At 42.6% G+C, this 23,959-nt stretch overlaps 1 protein-coding gene across 1 annotated transcript in view; it reads right to left on the reverse strand.

Annotated features, from left to right (window-relative positions):
- The window catches only part of LOC126262299 (uncharacterized oxidoreductase YjmC-like), a 285,251-nt gene that overhangs the window by 65,138 nt on the left and 196,154 nt on the right, over positions 1–23,959 (reverse strand). Inside the window, exons 3-6 of the mRNA XM_049958838.1 lie at positions 11,280–11,468; positions 5,831–5,892; positions 5,695–5,748; positions 5,211–5,309 (exon numbers count right to left, since the gene is read on the reverse strand). Coding sequence (XP_049814795.1) covers positions 5,211–5,309; positions 5,695–5,748; positions 5,831–5,892; positions 11,280–11,468 — 404 coding nt within the window. The remainder of the gene's footprint in view (positions 1–5,210; positions 5,310–5,694; positions 5,749–5,830; positions 5,893–11,279; positions 11,469–23,959) is intronic.

Consider the following 23,959-nt stretch of genomic DNA (forward strand, 5'->3'; position numbering starts at 1 on the left):
CTGTATTGCAATCATGAATCCTTCTGTCTCACTGTATATATTGCCTTTTCTTAGCCATGTGTTGGATGCGTCTTGATCGATGTGTGGCTGTGTTAGATGATACGGGTGCTTGCCATGTAGTGTTTTCTTTTTCCAATTTACTTTCTTCGTATTTGTTGATGTTATGTGATCTAAAGGGTTGTAGAAGTGGTTATGAAGTTGCAGTGGTGTAGCCGATGTATTTATATGAGTGATTGCCTTGTGTATTTTGCTAGTTTCTGCTCGTTCTAGAAAGAATTTTCTTAAATTGTCTACCTGTCCATAGTGTAGGTTTTTTATGTCGATAAATCCCCTTCCTCCTTCCTTTCTGCTTAATGTGAATCTTTCTGTTGCTGAATGTATGTGATGTATTCTATATTTGTGGCATTGTGATCGTGTAAGTGTATTGAGTGCTTCTAGGTCTGTGTTACTCCATTTCACTACTCCAAATGAGTAGGTCAATACTGGTATGGCATAAGTATTTATAGCTTTTGTCTTGTTTCTTGCTGTCAATTCCGTTTTCAGTATTTTTGTTAGTCTTTGTCTATATTTTTCTTTTAGTTCTTCTTTAATATTTGTATTATCTATTCCTATTTTTTGTCTGTATCCTAGATATTTATAGATATCTGTTTTTTCCATCGCTTCTATGCAGTCGCTGTGGTTAACCAATATGTAATCTTCTTGTTTAGTGTGTTTTCCCTTGACTATGCTATTTTTCTTACATTTGTCTGTTCCAAAGGCCATATTTATATCATTGCTGAATACTTCTGTTATCTTTAATAATTGGTTGAGTTGTTGATTGGTTGCTGCCAGTAGTTTTAGATCATCCATGTATAGCAAATGTGTGATTTTGTGTGGGTATGTTCCAGTAATATTGTATCCATAATTTGTATTATTTAGCATGTTGGATAGTGGGTTCAGAGCAAGGCAGAACCAGAAAGGACTTAATGAGTCTCCTTGGTATATTCCACGCTTAATCTGTATTGGCTGTGATGTGATATTATTAGAGTTTGTTTGGATATTAAGTGTGGTTTTCCAGTTTTTCATTACTATGTTTAGGAACTGTATCAATTTAGGATCTACTTTGTATATTTCCAGTATCTGTAGTAACCATGAGTGGGGTACACTATCAAAAGCTTTTTGGTAATCAATGTATGCGTAGTGTAGTGACCTTTGTTTGGTTTTAGCTTGATATGTCACCTCTGTATCTATTATCAGTTGCTCTTTACATCCTCGTGCTCCTTTGCAACAGCCTTTTTGTTCTTCATTTATAATTTTGTTCTGTGTTGTATGTGTCATTAATTTCTGTGTAATGACTGAAGTTAATATTTTATAGATTGTTGGTAGGCATGTTATGGGACGATATTTAGCTGGGTTTGCTGTGTCTGCTTGATCTTTAGGTTTCAGATAGGTTATTCCATGTGTAAGTGTATCAGGGAATGTGTATGGGTCTGCAATGTAACTGTTAAATAATTTAGTTAGATGTGAATGTGTTGAGGTGAACTTCTTTAGCCAGAAATTTGCTATTTTATCATTTCCAGGGGCTTTCCAATTGTGCGTAGAATTAATTGCTCGGGTGACTTCATGTTGCAAAATTATCACGTCAGGCATTTGTGGTATCATCTTGTATGAGTCTGTTTCTGCTTGTATCCACCGTGCATGCCTATTATGTTGTACCGGGTTTGACCATATGTTGCTCCAGAAGTGTTCCATGTCTGTTATGTTTGGTGGATTGCCTATTTTAATGTGTGTGTTATCTATTGTCTGGTAAAATTTCTTTTGGTTTGTGTTGAATGTTTGGTTTTGTTTCCTTCTATTTTCACTTTTTTTGTATCTTCTAAGTCGTTTGGCCACAGCTTGTAATTTCTGCTTCTTTTCATCTAATTGCTCTATTGCTTCTTGTTGTGAGATTTTACCTAACCGTTTTCGTTTTTTGTCTGATATTTCATTTCTTATAAATTGTGTTAGCTGTCCAATGTCTTTTCTCAGTTTTTCTATTCTGATCTGTAGCCTGTGTTGCCATGCTGGTTTTGTGTGTTTCTTCTGTGTGTTGGTTGGTTCTGATCTCTGCCTAGTGTGTATATTTACTGTAGTGAGTGCTCCTACATAAACCAGTAGTTGTAACTCTTCCATTGTTGTATTTTCATTTTTATTATTATTATTATTATTATTATTTGTCATGTTCTATGCAAATTACTGTAAGTTTCTGTGTTTCAGATCCAGCTGGTTTAGTAATTCTGTTGTATGATGTTTAATGGAACCTACTGAGTTATTGCTGGCAAATTAGCCTAATGTATTGAGCTCAACAAACATGTTAGCACATAACTGGTCCATGTCCAGAATGTATAGTAAAATTGTTGCACGATTGTCTTGGCACTGCTGTCATATACCAGACTTAAGCAAATTTAGTACACTTACCTTAGTGGGAAAAATTCTGTCCAAAAGACAACTAATTGAAAGATGGTGAATCATTAAACAGTTGTTAGGATAACAATTTGGGGCATTGTTGTTTTCATTCAAGTCAAAACTGCTGCTTTCTTTCAATCAAAATGTGTTAATTTCAATTAATGGAATACTGTTTGAAGATCTTTTTTCTTATTATGCCTGTGTTCTCCAGTCATAATATCATTATGATAGGTTCTTTCTATATTTAATGTCATGGTGAAAGTCTTCAATACTGTGTATTCGTTATATCCAAAGTGACATCATCCAAAATAAAAATGGTGTTACTTATTAAGAAATTTTTGGGGCTGTGTGCTGTTAGTAAATGTTGGTAGTATTATGACCACAGACTCTTCTGAAGAGCATAATAATAAATTTGAAGCAATTCTGGCATCAGCCTCATGCATACACACATTAGAATCATATGGTGTGATTTTAAAGTAAATATATTTAATTGTGAATATCTCTTAATTGAGTTTATTGCAGCTGTAATTACTTTACATTTTTAATGGAATGAGGATTGCATTTGTTGAAGGTTGTGTGTCACTCTATTTTTATTTATTTTAGTTTATTTTATTTCTTCATTGTGTTCGTGATGTCATTTGATGAAATTTTTTTGTAATTTTCACTGGGTTCAGCCCCCCCCCCCTCTCCCCACACACACACACACACACACACACACACACGCGTCCAAATGCAACTCACCTACACAACTGCAGTCTCAGGCACCTGAAACCACACTGTGAGCAGCAGCACCAGTGAGTGCACGACAGGAGTGGCAACTGGGTGGAGGTAAGGAGGAGGGGTGGGGAGGAGGATGGATAGTAGGGTAGGGGTAGCGGACAGTGAAGTGTGCAGGTTAGATGGACGGCAGGGGAGAGGTGGACCAGGGGCGAAGGGTAGCAGTAAAGAAGAGAAGTAAAAAGACTGGGTGCAATGGTGGACTGAGGGCTATGTAGTACTGGAATGGGAACAGGGAAGGGGCTGGATGGGTGAGGACAGTGACTAACAAAGGTTGAGGCCAGGAGAGTTACAGGAACATAAGATGTATTGCAGGAAAAGTTCCCACCTGCGCAATTCAGGAAAGTTGGTGTTGGTGGGAAGGATCCATATGGCACAGGCTGTGAAGCAGGCACTGAAATGAAGGATGTCATGTTTGGCAGCGTGCTCAAATGACTTCATTTCAATGACTGCTTCACAGCCCGTTCACTATGGATCCGTCCCACGAACACCAGCTTTTCTGAACTGCGCAGGTGGGAACTTTCCCTGCAAGACGTCCTATGTTCCCGTAACCCCCCTTGCCTCAACCTTCATTAGTCACTGTCCTCACCCATCCAGACCCTTCTCTGTTCCCAATCTAGCACTACATAGCCCTTATTCCACCATCGCACCCAGTCTTTTTACTTCTCTCCTTTACTGCTAACCCCTTCTCCCCCTCCCCATCTCTCCCCTGCCCTCCGTCTAACCTGCAGCACTTCATTGTCTGCCACTTGTACCCATTTATCCCTCCCCCTCCCCACCCCAGCCTCCTCCTTATTCACGTTCTCCACTTCCATCATGCACTGGTGCTTCTGCTCACAGTGTGGTTTCAGTTGCCTGAGATTGCAGTCGTGTGTGTGAGTTGCATTTGTTCACGTGCGCACGTGATTAGTGAAAGAGGCAAAAAATTTGTATTCAGGATGTATGGTAATTAGTAGCAAAAGCAACTTATTTCTACATTCACTAGAAATAGGTTTATTTCAAGGTTAACACCAAAAGTTCAAAGAAGGGGAGGAGATGTTGGGGGAGGGGGATGGGGGATAGGGGGGCACCAAATGATGTATCACTTGTCATGGAAAAATGAAGGGATGCCAAAGGATATGTTGCATGTACAGTAAATTGTTCTCAAACTGGCACTGTCAGCTACAAAAACTATTAAGAAGTAAATATACTGAAAAGTACACAATGTTCTTACACTTTGCTTCTGCTCAATAAATACTTTATTTACTTTATGATATGATTGTAATAGAGGGAAACTTTCCACATAGGAAAAATATATCTAAAAACAAAGATGATGTGACTTACCAAATGAAAGTGCTGGCAGGTCGACAGACACACAAACACAAACATACACACAAAATTCAAGCTTTCGCAACAAACTGTTGCCTCATCAGGAAAGAGGGAAGGAGAGGGAAAGAAGAAAGGATGTGGGTTTTAAGGGAGAGGGTAAGGAGTCATTCCAATCCCGGGAGCGGAAAGACTTACCTTGGGGGAAAAAAGGATAGGTATACACTCGCACACACACACACATATCCATCCGCACATACACAGACACGAGCAGACATTGTGTGTGCGAGTGTATACCTATCCTTTTTTCCCCCAAGGTAAGTCTTTCCGCTCCCGGGATGACTCCTTACCCTCTCCCTTAAAACCCACATCCTTTCGTCTTTCCCTCTCCTTCCCTCTTTCCTGATGAGGCAACAGTTTGTTGCGAAAGCTTGAATTTTGTGTGTATGTTTGTGTGTCTGTCGACCTGCCAGCACTTTATTTACTTTAAGACAACAGAGAGTGAAAATACACAACATTCAATAAGCTTAACACTGAAACTGACTTTCTAGAATTCTACTGTTGCTTGTTGCTCATATACAGTTTCCATTTGCCATATGTCTCAGTTTTTATTCTTAGCACAAATTAAAACAAACATTTTATAATCAACAGCTTCACATCAGGCAATTCTTTGTTAACATAGGATTGAAATGGGAGAGCTTTACCTTTCCCACAGCAACAGCTGTGGTGGCCATATCAATAACAGCACTGTCCCCTTTAGTCCCTGGAGCTGCGAGTGACAACGGATTTGTACCCAGGGCTGCCTGTAAATGTGTTATATGTTCAATAAATATTTGTAATGCAGTTATACAACACTTTTGCAAAATAAGTGACTTGACAGTGTAAATGTCAAGAGCCCCAAATGAACAATCAACAAGAATGTAGTAACAATTTCAGAAGTTTGCTTGTGACTTACAAGAATAATAGGACTTCATTTATAACAATCATATGCATTCACTATCTCAATTATTCTTGTAACATTGCATTGCACTGAGCTATAGCACTGCAAACAGTCTTCTTGCTTTCCCCCCCCCCCCCCTCCCCCTCCCTTGCATCATCATCACTAGTTACAATGAGAAATACATGATAAGAAAAATTAAACAGGTAACATATAAATCTCAAGAAGTAAGAAAAACAGACATTACTTACCTGCTTTGCACGAGTTGGTGTCAACAATGGTGATGTGTTTGTGAAAGACATGCCCTGGAATAACAGAAATGGTTAGTAACTGACAGCACTTCATGAAATTACTGCTAGAATACAAACTGAATAAAATACAACTCACCAACATTCCCTCTTGCAGTGCTTGGATAGCATAAAAACCAGCCATTCCATAATGATTGCAACCTTTAAAAAATCCAATATGTCAATTTCCTTCTTTTTTGGAAATGATACCAATTCATAAAATATGTCTGTATGTTTGAAGTACACTGGCTTTGAAACTTAATGATATCCAGAATATTTCAATTTTTTATACATTAACACAATACTATAGAAATTTCATTATTAAAGAGGGCAAAAATGAGTAAATATAGATCAGAAATTTAAAACTAGGCAGGCATGTAGGAAGGAAACTATATTCAGCGTCTGGTGAAAATTTAATAATGAATTTTAAGTGATTTTGTTGTAATGATAATCTTATATTTAAACAAAAATAAAGAAAAAGTGAATGGTAACTAAGGGAGGAAAATCTAGAAAATTAGAATAAAATGTTTACAGTATTAAAAAATCCAGCATGGAAACACTATGCAAAATCACAGAAAAGGAATCATTCTTATGTAGATGATCAATGCTTGGCACAGACAAAAGTTAAGAGCACAGAGGCTTAAACTGCTTTTGAGCTACTATTGTCTCTGTTGTTAAGTACAAACACCCCCATACATGATCAAAGGTACATACAAACGCACCCACTCAGGTAGACGGTTTTGGGTGCCTTGGGGATTCATTCAAAAAAGAACAGTAATTTGAAAGCAGTAAAACCTACATGCTGGTACTTCTGTCAGTATCTACCATACATCATTCAACTGCAGGGTATTTACTGGTTACCAATCCATGTTTGTTTAGAATTAAATTTTTATTTTTGGCATTACATAGTTCACCAGGAACTACAAATCAATATACAAAATTATTTCATTCAGTTTAGCATATCTACTATTAATCTTGATAACTTTGTAGACTGTCCCACTGGTGTGCGCTAGAGTCTTAGAAGGGCTAGCACTGATCCTCAATGAAACAGCAGCACACCACTCAAAAACAGAAACAAACACGGTGTGAATATCGAAGGATCTCATTGCCGGCATGCCACATTTGTGTGTGTTGCAGTCTTCTAATGGTTGAACTGTGACTCTACTAAAGTGCAGATTTAATACTCCAAAGCACGACAGGAAATACTGTCATTATATACAGAGGTGAACCAAAATATTATGATCAGCTGCTTAATTCTGTGTTGCTCTACCTTTGGAACACAAGTTGCGATTCTACATGACATGGATTTGACAGCTGGTTGGTACATTTCTAGAAGTATGTGGCACAAGGTCTATGCACAGATCATGCGGTTCCTGTAAATTATGGGCAAGGGTTTACAAGCATGGAGCTGATCCAGATGTGTTCCACTGGGATCAGATCAGGCAAATCTACTGGCCAAGACATCAACATGACTCTACTATCATGCTTCTCAAAGCACTGGAGCATGATTCTAGCCATGTGAGATGGACTGTTATCATGCTGGAAGATGCTACTGCCATTGCAGAACATCCAAGCATAAAGGGGTGCAGGTGGTCTACAATAATATTCATTCAGTCCATCTGTGTTCCAGTGCACTGATCAGGCAGCCACTTGCCTGGGTGATGGCAGATGCAGACACAATCAGCGACTTAAGTGTAATAAGAGTTGCAATTCATTCAACAGGCAACACGTTTCCATTGATCCAAGGTCCATTTTCAACAATTGCATGCACACTGCAATTGTAATGGATGATAATGTTGGGAACACATGGAGGTCATCCCCTGTGGAGCCGCACGTTCAACAATGGTGTGCTCACTTGCAACTGGACCAGTACAGAATTCTTTCAGTAGATATGTCATTAGATATGTCACATATCTTGCTTTACAGAATGGGCAAGCCTCTGACCTCCATGTGTGGACATCCAACACCATTGTCCACCCATCACTTCCTGTCTTCTAACAGTTTTCCATGGGTGCTCATGACAGTAGCATATGTACAGCCAATTAGCTTTGCTTTTTCCAAGGTGCTCATTCCTAGGCACTGGACCATAATAACCTGCCCTTTGTCAAAGTTGCTTATGCCCCGCATTACTGTATTGGGTACCCTCAACACCACCAGGCAACATTTGATCTCGAGTGGCCGCTATTCATAATGTTTTGCCTCATTATTGTACACTGAAAATAATGTTTTGCACCAGGACTTTTATTAAGAATTTTTATTTATTTACAATTTCAGCTATTGTGCCATTATCAAGCAACAGCTGTGACAACAGTGTCAAAGTAACATTACTGGAATGTAAATTTTTTTTTGGTGTTTCCTAGCTACATTTTCTAATTTGTTGGGGAAGTGAATAATTATCAATAGTTTGAAACTAAACAAGCTTTGTATAGCTTCTGTGAAATTTGATTTTCACACTTGTTTTCAGAGTCATCAAATTGGTTATACAGGGGTTAACATTCCCTTTACAGACATTGCAGACTTTTAATGGGGACGGTTAGCTTTAGCACAGGAAATCATGTCCGAATACGTACAATTTTCTCACTTTATCGAAAATACCACAACACACGTTCAACTCTCTCGCATTTTCTGCGGCACTGACAAAGGTACGTACACGATTCACCGATCACCTGAGGTCCCATACCCACTACAGGTTTGTTTACATGCCATTCAGTTGAGTTTGTGATCTGCTCAGAGAGGCTTGTATCTCTTGTTCTGCTCATGGTCCTAGTTCATAATGTATAGTACTAATCATTCACTACAGGACACTTCACATTTAATGTGTTGCTGTTGACCATGGTGAACTACACGCTCATGGAATATGTCGATTTGATGTTATTGTATGGCAAAGCTCGGTGCATTTGGAGGGCAGCTCATCAGTTGTATACGGAGTGTTTTCCATACTGCAAAACACCTTGGCGCTCCCTCTTTGCTACAGTGTACCACTGGGCCTCGGTGCGGGTACATTCAGCATCCACAGAGCTGCCTGTTGTGCTCCGCAGTAGTGTTGTACCCCTAAGTCTGAAGAGTTTGTACTCCACGGTACGGAAGAGGATGTGACTGTGTATCAGCAACGTAGCAGTTGACTGAATGTGGATCAGGAATCTGTCTGGCATGTTCTGAATGAGCAGCAGTTACACCCCCCATCAACCCCACAAGGTACAGGCAATGCAGCCGTAGGAGTTTGCGTCACTTATGCAGGTGGTCCTTGCACCGTTGCATGGACAAGCCCAACTTCCCACAGCAGATCATTTTCATAAATGAAGTCAACTTCACTAGTGACGGTGTTCTCAGTTTCCACAACAGTCATGTGCAAACTGATGGAAGCTCACATGCTGTGAGCCCCCATTGGTTTCTGGAATGATACGGTCTGAACATCTGGGTAGGGTTCCTGGATGAACGTGTGGTTGGGCACACATCTCATTGGTGCCACGTACTTCTGATTCCTTGATAGCACTCTGCATGGACTCTTGGAAGATGTGCCAATGCATGTGCATCAAAACATGCGTTTTCAGTGGAGTTGGGAAAAGTCGTTCATCCTTGGGAACTAGTTCCTTGGTGATCGCTCTTTTTTTGGCAACCGTTCACTTATACTCGTTCATTGTTCATTGTGCTTGGTATATGGTTCTTATGAAAAACTGAAAATGGAAGATGGAAGACACGAAGAGGGGGCACTTGCCTCCCCCCTGGAGTACAGAGTTTTTATTTGTAACAGGATTCCCACACACTTGTAATTTTCGTGATTCTGCAAAACATCTCGTTTAGCCAACTGTAGCGTTATGTGGCTGATCGCAGTGAAATAATATAAGGTGGTGCACAGAAAACCGGCCCCTAGTACAGACTACTCGCCAATTACGCACGATTTGTTGACCGCTACGAGCAGAATAAGCATGTGACAATTAGGCACTGAAGAAATAACAAATAAGCTAATGCAAACAACATCGAAACAATAGATGACGATTGGTAAGCGACAATGAGCAGTCTAGTACTCGGGGCCGACTTTTCGAGCGCCACCCTGTACCACTGAAATAATATTGTAGGAGTTATCATATTCTCTTTACAAAATGTGGCGCCATGCACTCGATTACGAAGCGCGGGCTTCATTCGGATGTTAAGTTGGTCTGCCTTCCGTAATAATGAACATGCTCTTTTACCTTGGAACAAAAAAAGACGTAAAATGGCCACTCGTGTGTGCCGTACGACGTCCTTTGCATGTGTGACAACAAAAAATCTTGCCTTTTTACAGGTAGTTCTTCTGCTGTTTATCGAAATAGCGAAGTAAGCTGATACGCCGTTTTGTTGGCTGAAAAGACGTATGTATTACACACCACGTAATTTTTATGTATTTTAACGTAATTATAAAATACATTTTAATTGCCGGTCGTGGACGCTGAATAGAATACGATAAGAACCAGAAGTTCAGAGCTCAAAAAGGGTTGAAACAGATCTAGAATGGGCGTGCTAAGCGAACGAAACGAACAACAACTCGATACTAAATAGGAGCAGTCGGCAGTGGAACTGCGAGTGGCCAAGCGAAGAAGGACGAGTCTGGCCGAGCGAGACCGAGACAGGCGGGAACTGGACCGAGGCTGGAACGAGACCGGCCGACGTGCCGTTGCGGGAACGAGACCGACCGTTTCCCGTTCCCGGTAACTATAAGTAGAAAGCGGTGACCGAAGTGAACTATGAAAGACCGTTCCTTAGAATTCGTTCCTCGCTCTTTCTGTTCATATTGGTGAACCGTTCCTTTGGACCTGTTAGTTCACGAACGACTCGTCTCTAGTTTTCAGCACGGCGACACACCCCCTCATTTTTCTAGTGCAATCCGAGATCATCTGAACCAACAATTTAGACTGCAGAGGATAGGCAATAGTTGTCCCATTGCTTGGCCTGCGCGGTTTCCTTACCTGAAACCGTTAGACTACCACCTGTGGGGTCACATGAAATCATTCATAATGACGAGAACCCTGTGGCATCCAAGGAAGACCTACTGGCATATGTTATGGCTGTGATGATTACAGGAGGATCAGTGATTGGTTATCGGAAGTACTGTGCCTGTGTTGATGTCAGTGGTTGTCACATCATGCCCTACTTGTAAGTGGACCAACACGATAAGCACCAGCATTGAAATAGCAAAGTGTGTTGTGGTATTTTGTATGTAGTGGGGAAAAGGTATGTTAGGACATGAGTTCCTACGCTAAACTTAACCGTCTTGGTTCCTATTAAAGGTCCTAAAAGTTTGTAAAGAGGATTTAGCTACCCCTTGTACAAAAATGGGTATTTTAGAGTCTTGCCCCTTCTTGGATACGTTTCTGCAGACGGCTGTGGAGCCGAGCTTCAGTTGTTAGCACAGAGGTGACTCGAAACAGTACCAAGTCCTTCCCAGACGCCAGCGCCACGCCAGTTGACTAGACACTGAGCCAACAGCGGCTTGCACGATGAGAATTCATATCAGCGCTGCGAAGGCTGATGGGGAACATGGAATGGGAACAGAGGCGGGCATTGAGACTCACCTTTGGCGACGACCCACCCCACGCCGGTCTGCTTGGCCTTCTGGATGGCGAGCTGCATACAAAAGTTGCCCACGACCGGACCCAGTCCGTTTCTGCCGTCCACCCATGCCGTCGAGGGCGATTCCTTCAGAACAGCCGCCTCTGCGTTGGGGCGACATAACCCACTCTTCACGTCGCCCACATACATCTCTGTGGACAAATGCGTCGTCAGGTTACAGAGGCAAGCTGTGCGAAAAAAAAAAAGCTTTAACAGACATAAGGCTGCATTGTCAGGAAGTAAGCTTAGTGCCTATTTACATTTTCCTTTTAGTTCAAGAAAATCTGTGGAGTTGTTACCCTCATCCTGCTTTAACGCGTTGCACTGAACCGAAGGCGAATCTGTAAGGGGCAGTCAAATGAAAACGAGACATATGGGAAATAAGTAATAATCAGTCTATTATTTCAAAAACATTCGCCGTAGCAATGCACTGCGAAACAATACGGCCAATACCTTCATGGAAAATGTTTACGGCTGTCTACAGAGCTTTAATTGTACCCAGGCGCCCCACCTCTTCATCTGAAGCAAACGAACGGCCACGGATGTCTTTTTCAGGGGCCCAGAAATTTGGAAATCGCATGGGGTTGTTCAGGACTTAATGGAGGAAGTGTACTGCCTTCCCAGTGAAACTTCTGCAGGTAGTCAAAATAACCTTGGTACGATAATGCTCGCCCACGTGTTACCAAGGTTGTTTTGAGGGCTCTGACCATCTTGTCTCACAGTAGAATTAATGGTGGTGGGAAGTTCCTGTGGGACCAAACTGCTGAGCTTATCGGTCCCTAGGTTTACACACTACTTAATCTATCTTAAACTAACTTACGCTAAGGACAACACACACACACACCCATGCCCGAGGTAGGACTCGAACCTCCGATGGGGGGATGATGATGATGATTGGTTTGTGGGGCGCTCAACTACGCCGTTATCAGCGCCCGTACAAATTCCCAACCTCTGCCCAGTCCAATCTCACCACTTTCAGGAATGATGATGAAATGATGAGAACAACACAAACACCCAGTCATCTCGAGGCAGGTGAAAATCCCTGGCCCCGCCGGGAATCGCCAATGGGGGGAGCCGCGCGAACCGTGGCAAGGCGCCTGAGACTACGTGGCTAACCCGCACGTCAAAGAATAAATGTATTAACAGTTTGGCGATTATTTTGAAATAATAAACAGTATACTTACTTTTTTTCCATCTGTCTCGTTCTCATTTGACTGCCCCTTATATATCCATGTAGCTAAGTGCGTTCGATGCTACACATATACAGGGTGGTCCATTGAATGTGACGGGCCAAATATCTCACAATATAAGCGTCAAACGAAGAACTAAAAGAACGAAACTTGTGTAGTTTGAAGGGTTGCTAAAATTGGAACGACGCCGGCACGGTAACTCAGCGTGTTCGGTCAGAGGGCTAGCTGCCCTCTGTAATAAAAAAACTGAGTTAATGGATCAACGACGAACTGAAACGGGTGCCTTGCGACGTCCGCACCGAGCAGATACAACGAACGAAAACGAACAAAATGAGACTAAAAAAAAAAAAAAAGAGAGAAACCAGATGGCGCTATGGTTGGCCCGTTAGATGGCGCTGCCATAGGTCAACCGGATATCAACTGCTTTTTTCTTTTTAATAGTAACCCCATATTTTATTACATATTCGTGTAGTACGTAAAGAAATTAGAATGTTTTCGCTGGACCACTTTTTTCGCTTTGTGATAGATGGCACTGTAATAGTCACAAACATATGGCTCACAATTTTAGACGAATAGTTGGTAACAGATAGGTTTTTTAAATTAAAATACAGAACGTAGGTACGTTTGAACATTTTAATTCGGTTGTTCCAGTGTGATACATGTATCTTTATGAACTTATGATTTCTGAGAACGCATGCTGTTACAGCGTGATTACCTGTAAGCACCACATTAATGCAATAAATGCTCAAAATGATGTCCGTCAACCTCAATGCATTTGGCAATACGTGTAACGACATTCCTCTCAACAGCGAGTAGTTCGCCTTCCGTATGTTCGCACATGCATTGACAATGCGCTGCCGCATGTTGTCAGGTCCTGTCGGTGGATCACGATAGCAAATATCCTTCAACTTTCCCCACAGAAAGATATCCGGGGACGTCAGATCTGTCGAATGTGCGGGCCATGGTATGGTGCTTCGACGACCAATCCACATGTCAAGAACTATGCTATTCAATACCACTTCAACTGCACGCGAGCTATGTGCCGGACATCCATCATGTTGGACGTACATCGCCATTCTGTCATGCAGTGCTTGTAGTAACATCGGTAGAACATTGCGTAGGAAATCAGCATACATTGCAATCGATAAAATGGGGGCCAATTATCCTTCCTCCCAAAATGCCGCACCATACATTAACCGCCAAGGTCGCAGATGTTGGACTTGCAGCCATCGTGGATTTTCCGTTGCCCAATAGTGCATATTATGCCGGTTTACGTTACCGCTGTTGGTGAATGACGCTTCGTCGCTAAATAGAACGCGTGCAAAAAATCTGTCATCGTCCCGTAATTTCTCTTGTGTCCAGTGGCAGAACTGTACACGACGTACAAAGTCGTCACCATGCAATTCCTGGTGCATAGTAATATGGTACGGGTGCAGTCGATGTTGTAGCATTCTCAACACCGACGTTTTTGAGATTCCCGATTCTCGCGTAATTTCTCTGCTACTGATGTGCGGATTATCCGCGACAGCAGCTAAAACACCTACTTGGACATCATTATTTGTTGCAGGTCGAGGTTGACGTTTCACATGTGGCTGAACACTTCATGTTTCCTTAAATAACGTAACTATCCGGCGAACGGTCCCGACACTTGGATGATGTCGTCCAGAATACCTAGCAGGATACACAGCACCCGCCCGTTGGGCATTTTGATCACAATAGCCATACATCAACACGAAATCGACCTTTCCTGCAAATGGTAAACGGTCCATTTTAACACGGGTAATGTATCACGAAGCAAATACCGTCCAAACTGGCGGAATGTTACGTGATACCACGTACTTATACGTTTGTGATTCTTACAGCGCCATCTATCACAAAGCGAAAAAAGTGGTCCAACTAAAACATTGATATTTCTTTACTTACTACAAGATTATGTAATAAAAATGAGGGTTCCTATTTAAAAAAACGCAGTTGATATCCGTTTGACCTATGGCAGCGCCATCTAGCGTGCCAACCATAGCGCCATCTGGTTTCCCCCTTCGAGCTAGACAAGTTTCGATGATTGTAGTTTTTTCGTGAGATAATTGGACCGGTAACTATCAATGAAACACCCTGTATTGCCGATAGAATCCGAATGGTTCACAGAAATGCGTCTTTTCAAAAGGGGAATATTTTCAAACGGGGAAGACACTCTGCATGTCTCCACACCGTCAAAAATTATTTACACGAGAAAGAAAGCAGAATAAGGCAACTTAGTGCGAAGGACATGTGGGTTAAGTGGTGGTATCACAAAACCGCCCTTCCAACACAGTGAAACATTTCAACGCCCTAGAGAGGCAAAGTGCAAGAATCAGACATATACTCACTCAAATCCCAGAGCTGTAATGCAATGTATGTTGGAAAGACATGCAGCAATTTTAGCACGAGATGCAAGAAAAATATCATATTACAGAAATGCAGAAAAAAATGGTTCAAATGGCTCTGAGCACTATGGGACTTAACTTCTGAGGTCATCAGTCCCCTAGAACTCAGAACTACTTAAACCTAACTAACCTAAGGACATCACACACATCCATGCCCGAGGCAGGATTCGAACCTGAGACCGTAGCGGTCGCGCGGTTCCAGACTGAAGCGCCTATAACAGCTCGGCCTCCCCAGAAATGCAGAACATTTTAGTTCTATCTTCATTCATGTAGATGACATAGTCTTATGAAATGGCACGAATATCTCTGAAACGCCCTGACCAATAAGACCTGCAGAGGATATAGGATAGGCGCAATGACGGGCAATAGACCTCAACGTAAACAAATGTAGTGTATTGCGCATAAATAGACAAAGAGATCCAGTAGTCATACAACTAGTCTTGGTTCAGTGAAAATAAGAAAAACGATAAAACACCGTGAGTAATCGTCAGCACGTTAATTTTTAGATTTGGCAATGTTAATACTAAAGAGTGGCTGGATGTCTTCATTAGTTGTTTCACAAGTGATCTGCTAAATATTACAGTCTGGAACCGCGCGACAGCTACGGTCGCAGGTTCGAATCCTGCCTCGGGCATGGATGTGTATGATGTCCTTAGGTTAGTTAGGTTTAAGTAGTTTTAAGTTCTAGGGGACTGATGACCTCAGCAGTTAAGTCCCATAGTGCTCAGAGCCATTTGAGCCATTTGCTAAATATTTCCTGATCTCTGTTATGGTTCCTGAAACACACTTTTGGTGGACTGTGGACAGAGTCTACACTTATATCGTAGACAAGCAGCCACTGCATTACGATATATGTGTGATTCCACTGTACTCACACATAGCTTCTGTCTCGTTTCGCCGGCCCCTGGTGGCCGAGCGGTTCTAGGCGCTTGTCTGGAACCGCGCGACCGCTACGGTCGCGGGTTCGAATCCTGCCTCGGGCATGGATGTGTGTGATGTCCTTAGGTTAGTTAGGTTTAAGTAGTTCTAAGTTCTAGGGGATTGATGACCTCAAATGTTAAGTCCCATAGTGCTCAGAGACATCTGAACCATTTTGTCTCGTTTCGATGGTCCTTGGCTCAAAATGGCTCTGAGCACTATGGGACTCAACTGCTGAGGTCATTAGTCCCCTAGAACTTAGAACTAGTTAAACCTAACTAACCTAAGGACATCACAAACATCCATGCCCGAGGCAGGATTCGAACCTGCGACCGTAGCGGTCCTGCGGTTCCAGACTGCAGCGCCTTTAACCGCACGGCCACTTCGGCCGGCTCGATGGTCCTTGTATTGCACAGTTTTCACATTTCCAAACGATGACGCAATTTGAAGAATGTTGGTCGCTTGATAATTTCCATATGTGACGCGGCCGTTCGTATATCCTCACTCAATTTCTAGATGGTTCAACACTCCCAGCTTCGAGAAGAATCTAGTAACACAGATCGCATACGCAATCAAAGAGATCGAGATGAGGTAACGCCAGATAGGTGTGCAACACAACTAACTTGCAGGTAATGCGAGTAGGATATTAACTAAGTCTACTTGGAAAACCAACGTAGTCTGTGGTCTGTTGTAGCCTTCAGTAATTTTACAATTCTGCTCCAGGCAAATAAATCCTGGGATGATTCCTTCGAAACAGCACAGCGAATTTCTTTCCCCATTCCTGAAACATTTCCAGCTTGTACTCAGTCTCTGATGACCTCGATGTCGATGGCACGTTAAACTCTAATCTTCCTTTTCCTTCCGGGATGTAATTTGTGTACTCCATCTGTCTGTGGCTGCTGTTATCCCATGTGAAAGACCGAGTATATTTTCTAAATGTTTACGAATAGCGTAACTGAGGCAGGACGTGGGTACTAGCCCACTGCTCACCTAGGCGGATGTGGGAAACCGCCGAAAATCCTCATCCAGACTGGCCGGCACACCGGCTATCGTCATTAACCCGCCGGGCAGATTCGATCCGGAGCCGGTGCGTCTACCCGAATCCTGGAAGCGGCGTGCTGATGCGCGCATCTACCTGGGCGGGTCCTACTAAACCGTACGGCAATCGGATTTTTGTAATTTCTTTGTATTTACGGTAACTACATGAAGTTCAGGACTGTCATATCCATCACCCGAAGTAGTTGGATGCAACATTAAAAAGTCTCGAGGAAATCAACTTTGAGGTTTTCCAAGTGTCCGTAACCCTCACAGTACCAGGTGGGGGTACTTTACGCCTACCTTTTGAAAATACTGTAATCTTGTCACGCGTTTTATATTTTAAAATTAAAAAAAAAGTTTATTGTTTCTAATGATTTCTTATACCACGTTCTGTAAGTGTTTTCAGTTTTTCAGTTCAAAATAACAAAAAATTCTCAATTACTCATCTTTTATAAAATATTGTTAATGAAGATTGGATAATTAAAAAAATTACAAATTAATTTTTTTATCTTCATGTATTTTACACTTCTTGCAAATGCTTGTATAACATGCACCTTTCTTTAAAATTTTGCCGCTTCCGGGAATTGAATCCAGGCTGCCCACACTGCAAGCGAGTATTCTACGACAGACATTCCAGTTTACAATAAAAAAAGACATTGTTTTCTACAGAATTTTTGAGAGCTGCATCGATCTGTGGGGGAAGGTTAATACCTGAAACGAAATCGCATTTGCGAATATGGGCAACTATCATCTGTATAATGGAATAACGACAGTGACAATTTGTGTCGCATCGGGACTCGAATCCAGATTTCTAGTTTGTCGCAAGCGGTCACCTTCCGCAGCTCGTGGTCTTGCGGTAGCGTTCTCGCTTCCCGCGCACGGGGTCTCGGGTTCGATTCCCGGCGGGGCCAGGGATTTTCTCTGCCTCGTGATGACTGGGTGTTGTGTGTCTCTCATCATCATTTCATCCCCATCGACACGCAAGTCGCCGAAGTGGCGTCAACTCGAAGGACTTGCACCAGGCGAACGGTCTACCCGACGGGAGGCCCTAGCCACACGGCATTTCCATTTCCATACCTTACCATTAGGCTATCCGAGCACGCTCCACGGGCAGATTCAAATTTCCATGGGTCGTCAACCGGAGTATACAACATGTACTCGAAAGTTCATTATGTATATTGCCGTACAGGGGAGACATTTTATTTCAAACTGGCTTGCCCAGGGTCGGGGAATAACAACGATATTGCAGTGCCTGTATTGTTCGTTTTCTGAAAAACACAAGCACTGAAATAACATATTCATATTTGAGTTCTGAACTTCATGTACCACGAATATTTAAAAAAAATTACAAAAATCCGACTGTTATGTGGTCTTCTTGTAAGTGTAAATGAGATGTTCATCAAATTCAAGTGCCAGACGCTACAAGAGGGGCGTTGTGCATCACAGAGAAGTTTTCCATTAAAATTCCGAAAACTTACGTTCCGAGAAGAGACAAACATCGTATTACTTAGTCTCACATACACGTGGCGAAATGACCACAGTAAGAAAATCAGTCAAATTAGAGTTTATGTCGATGGTCATTTTTTCCAAGCACCACTCACGAATAAACAAGAAAGAGGGGGGGGGGGGGAAATAATGGTAGCACATATACCCTCCACCACACACCGTAAGCTAGCTTGCAGAGTACAGATGTAAGTGAACGTCTCGACTGATTCTTTCCGAATACACAGGCGAGACCTTGATGCTCGTTATCTCTCTGTTATGACCTCGCAGCTGACGCGTCGTTTGACCCTGGCAGGATAGATATACGGACCTTGCATAATGCTTGTTATCGTCCTGGAAAATTAAGCTTGGTGCTATTCGTATACATCGTTGCTAATGGCTGCAGCGTGAGAAGTCTGGTGGATGGTGGAGTCTGGCAGTCATTCGGAGCTGTAGGGCGTCAGAATTTATAAAAGTATAGAGGAGAGTTGCAAATACGGTATTTGGGCTGTAGAGTGCTCCTGTTGTGGTCCTCAGTCCGTTACCCCCCAGTGAAGGCAACAACCCAAGCCTGCAGGAGTTTCTAAGTTACCATCTTCTGCAAGATTGCTGAACCGACAAATGGCAGGCCAGTGCAGAAATTCAAGAATTACCTACATGTAGCCGTAACGTGAGACGGCAAATTTGCCCGTTGGTTTTATAGAAGTCAATTGCTTTAAAAAAAGATTTTCAGTTCAAAACACGATTTTCAGCATAAAATGAGAAAGCTCATTTTTCAAGAAAAATCCAATACTCAAGAACATTTCAGTTTTGAAAAAGAAGGAAAATGTTGGTTATACCATTGAACAGAAAGTTCCCGGGTTTTCAGCCGCGTCAAATGATATTAAACGAACATTCGGTCAAGCGCTCCTTAGCCATTGTGGAGTGGTATGACTTCCAGTAGGTTGCTGGTGCGCCCCTTATATTATACACTATCTGCAGGCTGTGACGTCATTTTGCCTGCGGCATCGCCATGCTTGGGAATACGTTGAATCGGCGTTCGATGTGCCCGCTTCAACAGCGCGTTCAATGGATCCCACATCTTGCTGAGTAGCGGGCCACCATATGTATTTAGGGTGTTATCGGTGATTTGTTCCAATGGCTTCTTTAACGACACAATCCCAGAAGCCCGCCCTTTGCACGAGTCACGACGGGTGTTTCGTCGATTTTCGAAAGCATGCTCAGCTAAAGCAGATTTCTCAGGGTAGCGTAAGCGATAAACATTTCATGCTCCCCCACGCGTTATCCCTCAGAGCGTACAGCTTGTCCGACGCAAGACTGGCCACACGTGCAAGATACGTTATAGATCCCACCTCTTCTGAGACCTGCTGCTTCTGACACTGGTCTCGCTAACTAACGGATTTTTGTCGGAGGCCTGAAGATTGATTCGATCTTGTGTCGTCTCAGCAGTCGGCTTATCTTGTCCGACACGGGGCCACAGACTGCTTTAAATAAATTTGCGTGGCATATACTATTTAATTATATGCTGTAAGGCGAAGCCGGCCGGAGTGGCCGAGCGGTTCTAGGCGCTACAGTCTGGAACCGCGCGACCGCTACGATCGCAGGTTCGAATCCTGCCTCGGTCATGGATGTGTGGGATGTCCTTAGGTTAATAAGGTTCTAAGTTCTAGGGGACACTGATGACCTCAGCAGTTAAGTCCCATAGTGCTCAGAACCATTTGAACCATTTGTAAGGTGAAATTGAAGAAAAAAAAAAAAGAAGTACACGGGCAGGATTTGAACCCATACCGCCAGCGTGGTAGCCGTGAACCTTAGCCCATACGTTACGCTTGCTTGGTCAGAATATTATTTTAACGTTACGGGTGTAGGAGGTACGCATGAAAGTTAAACGTCGATTTTCTCGGAAACTAGGAGCCGTCGCATGAAAAGCCACTTGTCAGCACTCAGCACAGGTCCCTCTGCAACATGCCGGAGATTAACCAAAATCTGGGATTAAGAGGTCTGATGGTCCCATTGACAGATAGCTGGATATCCAGATAACAGAAATTTCTTGGGCATGTACCAGCTCTTCTACATCTACTTGGATACTCTGCAAATCACTCTTCAGTGACTGGCTGAGGGTTCATCGAACCACCTTCACAATAAATCGCTATTAATCCAATTTCGAACAGCGCGCGGAAAAAACGAACACCTAAATATTTCCGTGCGAGCTCTGACTTCCATTACTTTATTATGATGATCGTTTCTCCCTATGTAGGTCGGTGTCAACAAACATTTCGCATTCGGAGGAGAAAGTTGTTGAATGAAATTTCGTGAGAAGATTCAGCTGCAACGAAAAACGTTTTCGTTTTAATGATGTCCATCCCTAATGCTGTATCATGTCAGTGACATTCTCTCCCCTATTTCGAAATAATACAAAATGTTCTGCTCTTCTTTGAACTTTCTCGATGTACTCCATTAATGCTAACTACTAAGGATCCTACACCGTGCATCTTCACTCCAAAAGAGGACGGACAAGCGTAGCGTAGGTAGACTCTTTAGTAGATCTGTCGCATCTTCTAAGTCTTCTGCCATTAAAATGCAGTCTTTGGTTTGCCTTCCCAACAACATTTTCTATGTGTTCTTTCTAATTTAAGTTGGTCGAAACTGTAAATCCTAGGTATTTAGTTCCATTTACGGCCTTTAGATTTGACTGATTTATTGTGTAACCGAAGTTTAATGGATTCCCTTTTACGACTCACGTGGATGACCTTATACTTTTCATTATTTAGGGTCAACTGCCAATTTTCGCACCAAATAGATATCTTTCCTAAATCTGTTTTGCGATTTGTTTTGATCTTCTGTTGACTAGAGGACAAACGGCATCATCATCTGCAAACAATCTAAGACGGCTACTCAAATTGTCTCGTAAATCGTTTATATAGATAAAGAACAGCAGAAGGCCCATAACACTACCTTGGGGAACGCCAAAAATCACTTCTGTTTTAGTCGATTACTTTCCTTCTGTTTCTACGAACTTATGACCTCTCTGACAGGAAATCATGAATCCAGTCACCTGAGACGATATTCTATAAGCACGCAATTTCGCTACAAGCCGACTGTGTAGTAGAATGTCAAAAGCTTTCTGGAAATATAAAAATACGGAATCAATTTGAAATCCCTTGTCAATAGCACTCAACACTTCGTGTGAGTAAAGAGCTAGTAGTGCTTCACAAGAACGATGTTTTCTAAATCCGTGTTGACTATGTGTCAATAGACCGTTCTCTTCGAGGTAATTCATAATGTTCGAACGCAATGTATGTTCCGAAATCCTGCTGCACATCGACGTTAATGACAGGGACATGTAATTTAGTGAATTACTCTTACTACCTTTCTTGAATGTTGGTGTGACCTGTGCAACTTTCCAATATTTGGGTACGGATTCATCGTGAAGTGAGCGGTTCTATGTGATTGTTAAGTATGGAGTTCTTGGATCAGTATACAGGGCTATTACAAATGATTGAAGCGATTTCATAAATTCACTGTAGCTCCATTCATTGACATATGGTCACGACACACTACAGATACGTAGAAAAACTCATAAAGTTTTGTTCGGCTGAAGCCGCACTTCAGGTTTCTGCCGCCAGAGCGCTCGAGAGCGCAGTGAGACAAAATGGCGACAGGAGCCGAGAAAGCGTATGTCGTGCTTGAAATGCACTCACATCAGTCAGTCATAACAGTGCAATGACACTTCAGGACGAAGTTCAACACATATCCACCAACTGCTAACTCCATTCGGCGATGGTATGCGCAGTTTAAAGCTTCTGGATGCCTCTGTAAGGGGAAATCAACGGGTCGGCCTGCAGTGAGCGAAGAAACGGTTGAACACGTGCGGGCAAGTTTCACGCGTAGCCCGCGGAAGTCGACGAATAAAGCAAGCAGGGAGCTAAACGTACCACAGCCGACGGTTTAGAAAATCTTACGGAAGAGGCTAAAGCAGAAGCCTTACCGTTTACAATTGCTACAAGCCCTGACACCCGATGACAAAGTCAAACGCTTTGAATTTTCGGCGCGGCTGCAACAGCTCATGGAAGAGGATGCGTTCAGTGTCAAACTTGTTTTCAGTGATGAAGCAACATTTTTTCTTAATGGTGAAGTGAACAGACACAATGTGCGAATCTGGGCGGTAGAGAATCCTCATGCATTCGTGCAGCAAATTCGCAATTCACGAAAAGTTAACGTGTTTTGTGCAATCTCACGGTTTAAAGTTTACGTCCCCTTTTTCTTCCGCGAAGAAAACGTTACAGGACACGTGTATCTGGACATGCTGGAAAATAGGCTCATGCCACAACTGGAGACCGACAGCGCCGACTTCATCTTTCAACAGGATGGTGCTCCACCGCACTTCCATCATGATGTTCGGCATTTCTTAAACAGGAGATTGGAAAACCGATGGATCGGTCGTGGTGGAGATCATGATCAGAAATTCATGTCATGGCCTCCACGCTCTCCCGACTTAACCCCATGCGATTTCTTTCTGTGGGGTTATGTGAAAGATTCAGTGTTTAAACCTCCTCTACCAAGAAACGTGCCAGAACTGCGAGCTCGCATCAACGATGCTTTCGAACTCATTGATGGGGACATGCTGCGCCGAGTGTGGGAGGAACGATTATCGGCTTGATGTCTGCCGTAAAGGGGCACGTATCGAACATTTGTGAATGCCTAAAAAAACTTTTTGAGTTTTTGTACGTGTGTGCAAAGCATTGTGAAAATATCTCAAATAATAAAGTTATTGTAGAGCTGTGAAATCGCTTCAATCATTTGTAATAACCCTGTACTCTGAAAAGAACCTAATTGGTACACAGTCTGGACCGGGAGACTTGCTTTTGTTAAGATGAAAAGTGGTTGCTCAAAAAATGGTTCAAATGGCTCTGAGCACTATGGGACTTAACATCTGAGGTCATCAATCCCCTAGAACTACTTAAACCTAACCAACCTAAGGACATCACACACAGCCATGCCCCAGGCAGAATTCGGACATGCGACCGTAACAGTCGCGCGGTTCGGGACAAGCGCCTAGAACCGATCGGCCACCGCGGCCGGCATTTGAATTTCCTATTCGTAGAAATGCAACGGTTTGTATCTCAGTCAGCGGGTGGGATGAAGTTCGCCATGCTTTCCTAATAGAACCCCGAACTTCGTATTGCCACTGACTGGGCTTCAGTCTCCTCAAATCTTGTGGCTGTAATGATTTTGACTAATCTCCAGATGTACTCGCTATTTGATCAGAGGATGGACGAGTCATCGAACCACTCGTTTACATTGCATTAACTTGTTTCTTTCGTCTTGTCCTACAGCAAGTCTTTTCAGGCTAGGTTAATCAACTCTGTGTGTATAAGTCGTAATTAACATGTAACAGGCTATCTCACATTTCAATGTTTTTTTGTGTTCAATGTTATAAGCAAGTTTTTATCAGAATTGTCGGACTTCTGGTCTGTAGACTTCCCCTGTTGCGTCCTAGAAATATTCCCTTTAGCAATCAGAAACCCCTGCTAGACGAGGTGGGGTGACACTGGACGCGGTCGAGATAGCAGTAAATTAGCAGGCAGGGCT

Source organism: Schistocerca nitens, chromosome 6, assembly GCF_023898315.1.
Source record: "Schistocerca nitens isolate TAMUIC-IGC-003100 chromosome 6, iqSchNite1.1, whole genome shotgun sequence".
NCBI lineage: Eukaryota > Metazoa > Arthropoda > Insecta > Orthoptera > Acrididae > Schistocerca > Schistocerca nitens.